Here is a 9,485-nt window from a genome sequence, read left to right on the forward strand (position 1 = left end):
GCAAGCACTCACATCATCTTTTCTTTTTAAGCTAGCAGCACGGCTCCAGGGTTGATATATCACAATGGAGCCTACTTCAAACCGGTGTCTGTTACGGCAGCGCCACCTTGTGGTTCTGATTCATCTCACTCCCATGGTGATCCTCTTTTTTTTTTCTTTTTTTTTTTTTGTCTTGCACAATCATCAGGTCCAAATTCGAAGCCATCTCGTACTTTGATTGATTACCTGCGAAACTAATGCAATTCTCTACAGGTTCAGTTGTACTTTGTGTTTAACAGATTAGGTACAAGCTTTGCTGAGATGGTGAACATGAACATGGTATTTATTATATCTGCTTGACGTCAGCCCATTAGTATCGTCAGTTAGCGTAGTATTTAGTCCAACACAAAGAGTCTCACAAAGCTGTGTCATGCCTTCGTCAGCCCTCTATGCCAAGACATCTTGGGAGTGCTTGCACTGCTTAGACAAACTTGTTGGACTTTTGCTCCCGGCTGGTGGCGCCTCACAAGGACCTCCAAGAGATTTACTGTAGTCGTAAAGCAATAAACAGCGTTTGCTCATTTCTTTCGGTTTCACGATGAATTATTCAGTCAGCAGGTTTTGGGAGCTGTCGTTTGCTTTTACTAAAGACATTTTGAATTGTGACAGAAAGGGAAATGTTGCTAATTACATGAACAATAACTCCCAGTTATAAACTGATCTAAGTGTACAGTGCATCCGTGTTGGTCTTTTATCTTCCCCAGTTTTACATGGTTCAATAAAAGGCCTGGAATTAACTGTGCTGCATAAAAACGGGAGAAGTCAAGTATGATAAAAGTTTTATTGTCAGTTTTCATTAATCCTTCTTTTTTTTCCCCCTCTGACTCACTCCTGTCCCACACTGAGATAATGGAAAGCATTGAAATGGCCTTTCTACTGTCGCACCACAAGGAGCTGCCGTGCTGCAAAACATCACGACTTTGAAATGTGTGTATTTTAATCATCTGTATTTGTGTGTGATTACATGTGTTAATTTAAAGGATGATGCTGTTCAGATTCTGCAGTTTTATTGCGACAGTTTGCATGAAAAGACCAAAACAAACATGTTAGTGAGAAGCCATCACAAACACAAGTCACAAGACAGTTCATTAGGTACGCTAGTAATAAACTACGTCCTGGAAAATGATCATTCAGTTGTATCACCACCTTTCTTGTGAGGTTTTAGCACACACAACATTATAACAGTCATGAAGCCAAGAGTTGGTGCAGGAACGTTAGATTTGAATGACTCAATATTAGTGTACCTAATGAATTGGCGAGTGAGTGTTGTAAACATCAATCAAACAGGCCTAAATTGTGCCTGGGGACTATTTTCAACCTCGGATTCGTTTATTTCTGACTGATAGCGTATGTCGGATCAGAGGCCTGTATCACAAAGCAGGATTACGGGTTAAGCGAGTTAACTTCAGGGTTAACCCTGGGTTTACGGTATCACGAAGCTGGATTCATTCTTATCGAGCTGCGTTACCACAGTAACTTTGGTTACGGTAACTACCACGGAACGGCTAACCTGCTTCGGGTCAGGGTAACTTTCAGGATTTATCTGGAAGGCTCCACCCAAAGCCAAAGAATCACGAGCCCCTTCATTGGATGACCTGATTGAGATTAGAGCCCAAATCAACAGAAGAGCGTTACAGCGTGAACGCATCTTCCAGGACATAACCACACAAAGAAGAGGATATTTTAGCCATTCGTCCCCGCTCAGCTCAAACACAGTTTAAAGTCAGGATAATTTAATTCAGGCCAACAACTTGATATATTGATATGATGTAACTGGGGAATCAGCTTCCATCTTTATTGTAGCCCATGTAACATTATAGAATTAAGAAATCCAACTCCCCAGATGAAATAATATGTGCTTGGTTTTTATCTGCTCCCACGTTCTTTTTACTCCAGAGGTTTTACATCTGGGGGAATCTGACTAATTGTCATACTCGCGGTTCATCAATGCAGCGCAGTCATTGGGATTCGTGACTTCGTTAAATGTAAACTAATTGAGCCATTTGTGTAATTTGTGCATTTATGCAATCTGCAATCCTTTACCACGCCTTAAGGCGTCTCTTCGATGCAGCCGCAGTGTTTGACTTTTTGAGATTATCCAGTGAGATTTACTTTTTCTTCTTCATATTTGAGTAGAATCAGTCTTTGCTCCTCGTAGGAGACGTGTGCTGTCCCATTTGCTGGCGGATCAGCGCTCATGATTGTGAGTGTTCTGCTGCCTTGGATCCCGCCCTTATACCGTGCGCGTTCACCGATTCACAACAAGACAAACCTGGATTGAGTTAACGACTTGATAACCAGCATCGTGACACCGCTTATATCACCATATCGTCACTGTTCTGGATAAGTTCAGCTGGATAAGTTGGAGTAAAGCCGGTTAAATTGAGCTCCCTACGTGATACAGGCCTCAGATCTGATGGTGTTAGAGCCGTACCAAGCGTAAATTAAACAGAAATACACATTTGCAGGATTAGTCAGTTGTTGGTTAGTTGTTTTTGTTGTTCAGTGAGTTGTTTTAATGAAATCTTTTAATAAAAATAGTACAGAATATTTTGAATAAATGAATGAATGTCACAGGTGACCATGTCATCTCTTCTCCAAGTCAGCTTTATTGTAAGTAGATTTTTTTTGTGACTATGTAGACATAACAATATATCTTAACTTATAAAAAAGAAAACTGGCAAAGTAGAACTGCACAAAATCAGGAAGATCGTGGGAATTAAATTTAAGGCCCTTTCAGAACCACTTGTGTAGTACTTTGCTATGTATCAGGTTAAAAGTGAATGATTTTTTTTTTTTTCATGTTTTTATTAATGTGTTGTTCGACTGACGACGGTTGCTCCTTAACTCAGTATCAGTCAGAAGCCAACTTTTTTCCATTTGAACGGTAAAGGTCAACGTCACACTCACTGCAACCACCAGCCCTCAGAGATGGCCACAGGCTGCACTCAGTCAGTCTTCAAGAATTATTTTCCTCACATCTCCATTTTAAGAGATCCTAGATATTGTCTGAATGCAGCCTCCCGCTACAGCTCTGCTTTGGTTCACTGAGCTGGCTTACTGAGTGATACTGATAGATGGCAGCTCTGTCTCTGGTGTAGTGGAAGTGGTGAGGTAGGCTCACTGAGTAGATCTTCCTGTTCTTACTTTTTGGCAACAACCAGCACAGCTGAAGGCACCAAACCTGCAACCACAGAGAAGAAAAAGGATGGATTCAGTGTCGTCTATTTCCCAGATCAGCTCCTTTTACACCGTGTGTTTATATGTGATCTGTCTCTAATTTACAACATCTGTTTGTAACATATTCTGTGTGTTCTCTCTTGATTTTTAATTCTGTCGTTTTAATGTTTTATGTTTAATCTAGTTCTAAACCAAACTGCAGCATGTGCTCTCTATTTAAATCCTGCTCACCCAGCTCTTTGAGGGGCTTCTCCATGTCCAGTTCAGTGTAGACGTGACGGGGGTAGGGGGACAGCAGTGTGAAGTCCTGACCCTCGGGTGTGTTGCCGTTCACCTGCACGTAGACGCGCACTGCCGCCAGCGGCTCCTGGGCCTTGAAGACTGCTGTGATGGTTGAGCCGTCCAGCAGACGGACCTGTGACGAGTGGAAGAGTCAGGGAGCAGCGGGTAAAGACAAAATGTGGGTGGTGGGAGAGAGTAAAGACCGGTAAGAGAAAAGTATAAACTTAAAACATCACTTGCAGGTCTACTCACTGGCTACAGGCTAAACAGAAATTATAAGACACAAACGGCTGAGGCCTGCACCTGTATCCTGGACTCATCGTACTCCTTTTTGGTGGGTGGAGGGCCCTGACCGGTGGGTGATGAGGGGCTGGGCAGGGTAGGCTGGGACGATGCAGCCGTACTGGAGGGGGCACCACCTCCAAACTAAACAAAGAAAAAAACAAAACAATCATTCAAACCCATGACTGGTTCAAACAAACGGTTTGTGAACAAGAAAAGGAGAGAACTGACTGGGATACCTTTTGTGCTCTCTCCTCTCTGTCTCGTGCTATCTTCTCTTTAACCCTTTGCCTGCCAGGAATAAAAATCAGCAACAAAGTGAGGCATCATGTCAAACTGAGGTGACAGCAAAAAAACTAAACAATTATGCTCACATCACTGGCAAAGAACTTTAGTGTAAGTTAAGTATCTTATTAATGTGTAAATTCTGCTCCTCGTGGTGTGAAAGTTTCTGCTACGTATCATCATTACAAGAATGTATCTAGAGAGCAACAGTGGCATAAAAATGTTCAGCGATCTGAAACCAGCAGCAGTTAATGAGATTACAACTTGAATTTTAACTGATTAATCTGTACTTACTTACCGAGATATTAGGTACACTAATCAAAACAAGTGCTTCTAATATCACAATCGTTTGGTGAATCCACCTTCAGGATTGTTATAATGTTTCGTTCGTGAGCAGTAGTAATTCAACTGTATGATCATTTTGGAGGATGTGGTTTATGATGTTATTAAACTATATTGAATTTAACACTAAAGTGTTTCTGTTATTTAGCCCGCTGACTAAAATAGGGCTGTCAAAATAATAGAAAAATGTTTCAGTGAATAAATACAGTTCGATGGTACGAATGCAGCCTCCAAAATGTAAACACACTTGAATAGAAAGCTCAGTTATTAAAAAAATGCTGAATACTATTCATGAAAATAAGGTTTAGTGCAGGTTATATATTACATTATCGTATTATAACACGTTCGTTTTCACTGATGAACCCAATGAACTCACTGGGTGAAATGAGTGTTTGACATTATGCACTGGAATATTATTTCAACTTTAAATTCTGCTCAGGTCCATTTCAAACTGAGACTCTTTGTGATTTACTATCCTTGGACCTGCCTAGCTACACACAGAATACATGTTTTACAGTTCTCTGTCATAACCGCACAAGGATCGTATGATGGTGTTTGTGTCGTAGCTCTGGGATGTGTGCTATGAAGACCTTACCTCGCCAGTTTGTCCTCCATCTTCTCTTTCCTGCGCTGATCGGCGAGTTTTTTCATGTCATCATCCTGCAGTTTCTGGCGGATCTGCTGCAGCTCTTGGCCCTGCCTCCTCCTCTGCTTCTCCCTCTCCACCTCTTCTGCCCGCTCTCGCTCTCTTCTCTCCGCTTGCTTCACCCGCATCAGTTCCTCTAGCCTGGAAAGCCGACGCAAGACGGTGATGAATTGCTTTTATTTTATTTAGTATTCTATGCTATCAGTGAAAACCATGTGCACTCCGACCTTTTCACTTGCTCCTGTTTCTCCTCCTCTGTCATTGGCCGCCTTACGCCCTGCTCATCCTCGATGTAGTTGTCTCCACCTGCTATCCAGTTAAATACACAAAAAGAAGTGAACAACAAATGCTTATACAAGCGCCTCATCTAACATACACACCATTGCACCACAACAAAACAAACCATAAAACGTCGGTATGGTCACAGTAAATGTCCACCTCTAAACACAACCGGCAAACTGACAAGCAAAGAAAAAGACGGTGGAGATCATGACAATGAGAAGAGAAAGAGCAAACATACGAAAACTAAAAAATAGCAAAATATTTTACCGCACACAAATGCATAGTTCTTCATGTTGTACATCACTACACTGGACATCCTAGGCTGAGTGACTTTTACAGCAGCGTTTTGCCGTCACACAATTATGACGCCTCCTGTTAGCAAATAACAACACACCCTGACCTTCACCGGTGTCTGCGAGCGTCGGCTGTTCTGTGCTGGACTGCTGTTCATCTACCCCTCCCAGGACGTTCCCCACCGGCGGCACGTAGGGCTCGTCGATGTCTGGGTCATTCTCATGTTCCATTAACCTGAAGAAAGCCCATCACAGAGGGAAGATGAGGGGCGATTAGTAGATCATAGACATGTTTGACAGTGAGAGTGAGAATTGAGAAGAATAAAATGGCTTTACAATTGAGAAAAGGGGATGAGAAGCAGGACTGTGGCACTGGTTAAAGGACTATCGTTGCAGTGGGGTTGTGTATGGTACTTATGCATAGTCTTCATCCCTGGTTTCTCCAGTTCGGACAATCAAAAAGGAGTTTAGGCACAGATACCAACAAATGAAGTTGTGTAAGCTAAAACAGTATTTTAACTTCATGTTTAACTGTATGTTTTTTTCTATCAAGTTTACATGAACATAAATATTATCACCATTTTATCCTGTCAACACACAACCTTTTCCGCACTAAAGTCCTTATATCGCTCTCCAGAACAGTCTCTTTTCTGAAAAGATGGGGATTACTGGTTTAATTTGTTAGTGTCATTATGTGACTTTTGGAGGTTTAATACATTCACAAATGTAAAATTACATTTTCTTTTTAAAGAACTGCTTTAGTTTCCCATCAGAGAAGGGGTTCTGACTTCAAGATAGACGGATAGACAATCCTTTAATTTATCCCACACCTAAACACATACACATTTTTTAATATTAGCCTCGTCTTAGGTGGCTTAAATATGCTTTTATACTGTGTCCATCCACAACAGCTCAACGCTTGCCTTCAGTTCTCTGCTTCTCCAAACTGCGGTCGTGTCAAGCACTGCCTGCTGTTAAGTAATAAACTGACTATTGACAAGTAGCCATCTCAATAACACACTCAGCTCAACAGTAATTTGTGCCAGACTCACCAGTCCATTGCTTGCTCTATTCCCTGGTTTCCTGTGTTGGCCACTGCCCTCTCCCTGGAAAACATAGCATTATAAAGACACACTGGCTCAAATTCAACGTTGCCGTTATTTATTTAAAGCCAGGCTAAAATCTGTAAAGTATATTAACCGGTATGAGGTTGTGATTTTTGTGTCACTCACGCTCTGTTTCTTTCGAAGCCCATCTCCAAAAGGCTCTCTAGTGTTGTTAGCTCTGCCATTTTGACCTGAAACAATACAGCAATGTTACCGAGCCATCCACCAACTTTTATTTAGACATGCTGTTAAATTCATTCGCTGCTGATACAAGATAAGTCACAATAAAAAACTCTAAAACTAAACACAACATTTAATGAATTGTCTTCAGTTTAACTTAATCCTGTCTAATCCATCAACATCATAGTCAGAATATAACGCTAGACCTTGTTATTTCCTTTACTAGTGGCTTGACACCGTAGTTGTTTATTCCTGTATTCCGCTAGTTACTTAATAACCCAACTATTACTGAGCTGGCATCTAAAATTAGCATTAATATGGCTAACGTTCAAACTGCGAAAGCTAGCTGGTGAGCCTCGCTGGCTGGCACAATTACAAACAAACTGTCGCTCTAATACACTCCCTTTTACCGTAACTATTAATGGTTGTTTGAGTGGTACATGTAAAGCCACACAAATGTATCATTTCCTATGTAACAGAGGTAATAAACACAAGTCTAATCATGGAAATAGCTATAGCTAGCTAGCTACTCACACATCAGTCAACGCCGCTTCAACAGTACGGGAGCCCACATGGGTCGAACTGAACGGCGGAAAAAGGCGATTTTAATTAATTTATTTGTTTTATTTTCACATTACCCAAAACCTATTCAGCAATAACAAATGCAGAACCTAATCTCACTACCGGCTCTGTGTCATCACTTTCATATTCACATACTTCCAATTCTGCATAGATATAACCACAGACATGAATTACTGTTATCATACGAGGATGTAAGACACAGTCTGCAGCGTCACCGACTCACCACTACGGTCAGCAGTTGGAAATTCGTAGGAATTAAGAAGGAAATTTGTAGAGATCACATATTAATCTTTGAAATCAAGTAAATTTGTTGTAATAACTAATCAAATACGCAGTTGGTAAATCAGTCATGGCTTTAATGTGAGTTTGAGTGAGTCAGTACTAAATTAGAAGAGCAGTAAACCTTTGGAACAGACTGGGACACTCTTTTGGTTTCCTTCACAGGACTGATAAAGTATATTTGCCTGTCTCTATCTGCTGTTTTGTCTTTCTTCTGACTGACTTCTTAAAAACACGCAGTAGCTGTCTTTGGTCTTTGTCTTGTGTTTTTTAAAGACATCATGATGTAAGACTGACACCATACACAATCACATAAGTACGTACTTGGCTCCAGATGTATGACTGTGTATAATGAATGTATGACAAAATACTGAGTTTGCTATCTGTATCTATACTACGTGTTGTACAACTGCATAAAGACAAAGGTAGCCAGTATGTTGAAGTTATTATAATAAGTATAATAAGTTGTTGTTACTATAAGTAACAACAACTCCAAACTTTCTATTTGTTTTAGTGCAAAGAAAACAAGTAAATTGGACGAATTTCCTGCTTTTGGCCCACAAGCCGTATGTTTGACACCTGTGCTGTAAGCAATGCAGAAGAAGCTCAAGATGCTTGGTTACATTTTTTATCATTATTCTATTTTCTACTTCTTATTCTAAAATGTGTATGTTCTGGATATTGAGACCAGCACAAGCTGATTTGGAGCTTTCATAACCCATAAGCGTCGCTCTGAAATAGCCCCTCTGATGTTTTTTCTCAGTTTCATTTATTAACCAGTTCATTTGAATTGATTCAGCCCCATGTTTCCTGTGTCTGTACAGTTTTTTGTAAAACGCGGCAGCACAGGAAGAACTGACATGCTGAATGATGAGGGTTAAATGTGAGGAGGTTGATCTGAAGGGCTTTTAGTCTGGATGGTGTCTCTTATTGGATGGTTTTATCCCATCCTCATGTGTCTGTGGGTGTTCAAACAGAATGTAATATGCTGACTTTTATGCGCGGGTTGGGTCTGTTACATATTTACAGTAAGTGTAATGATTAATTTTTCTCTCCCCCACACAGTCTTAAGTAGCCCTCATTCACAAGTCTGCCATTACTCAGGAACAAACCTCTGCCTCTTTCTGCTCACTTCTGTCTCCTATCTTTTATAAGCGTTCCCACTGAGTAGCTTTTCTCGCCTTCATACCATTTATCTGTTTGACTTTCATTTCTTCACACTTTCATTTGGTATTTTCTGACTTTCTCTTGTAGAATTAGTGACTGAAATGAACCCTATTTACTCGGTGAGTATTGACTTTTCCTACACATTTCAATAAGGTCGTTGAACAGATTAGTAATTGTGTTTATTTCACCAGTTTTGCATTTCTAGATAAGAAGACAGATCATGTTTGCATTTACACAACATCATCCTGTAATGTAAATTGCATTGATTAAATATCAACACTGCACTCAATCTTGAGCAACTAGTCAATGGAAGCGCATTTGCATTCTTCAATTAATTAATAATAAAGTCAATCAAAGCTCATCTTTTTCTGCCATTTAAAGAGAAACATTTATTGATGAAATTTAGAAGGTGAGTGGATAGTGGATTAAGAGTCAAATGTTTCCCGAATTAATTATCAGTTGCTAAGCAACAAACATAATTTCATTAACAGGTGGTTGATGGCTTGCCTTTAATTTGCACCACTGTTAAAGGGATGAAAA

General features: G+C 40.3%; 1 protein-coding gene across 3 annotated transcripts; it reads right to left on the reverse strand.

The window, feature by feature from the left end:
- Positions 1-1,029: 1,029 nt before the first annotated feature.
- ubxn1 (UBX domain protein 1) lies at positions 1,030-7,531 on the reverse strand. Of its 3 annotated transcripts, none has more exons than XM_047584922.1 (10): positions 7,452-7,531; positions 6,864-6,928; positions 6,684-6,737; positions 5,739-5,866; positions 5,284-5,362; positions 5,006-5,197; positions 4,023-4,074; positions 3,805-3,927; positions 3,451-3,634; positions 1,030-3,223 (listed from the first exon to the last, which is right to left on the reverse strand). In XM_047584922.1, exons 2-10 carry the CDS (start codon positions 6,920-6,922, stop codon positions 3,183-3,185), a joined length of 912 nt encoding a protein of 303 aa, XP_047440878.1. In that variant the 5' UTR covers positions 6,923-6,928; positions 7,452-7,531; the 3' UTR covers positions 1,030-3,182. The 3 variants fall into 3 exon arrangements, with proteins under 3 accessions (XP_047440878.1, XP_047440876.1, XP_047440877.1); XM_047584920.1 differs by having other exon boundaries at positions 2,629-3,223; positions 5,284-5,365; positions 7,452-7,529; XM_047584921.1 differs by lacking the exon at positions 7,452-7,531 and adding an exon at positions 7,124-7,402 and having other exon boundaries at positions 2,629-3,223; positions 5,284-5,365.
- Between the last annotated feature and the right edge of the window lie 1,954 nt (positions 7,532-9,485).

The sequence above is a fragment of the Mugil cephalus genome, chromosome 5 (assembly GCF_022458985.1).
Source record: "Mugil cephalus isolate CIBA_MC_2020 chromosome 5, CIBA_Mcephalus_1.1, whole genome shotgun sequence".
Classification (NCBI taxonomy): Eukaryota; Metazoa; Chordata; class Actinopteri; order Mugiliformes; family Mugilidae; genus Mugil; species Mugil cephalus.

Coding starts and splice junctions, on each gene's coding strand:
- ubxn1 (XM_047584920.1), bottom strand. CDS start 6,922: ATGGCAGAGCTAACAACACTAGAGAGCCTTTTGGAGATGGGCTTCGAA. Junction 5,867..6,683: donor ATAGAGCAAGCAATGGACTG/GTGAGTCTGGCA, acceptor GGCTTTCTTCAG/GTTAATGGAACATGAGAATG. Junction 3,635..3,804: donor ACGATGAGTCCAGGATACAG/GTGCAGGCCTCA, acceptor CACTCGTCACAG/GTCCGTCTGCTGGACGGCTC.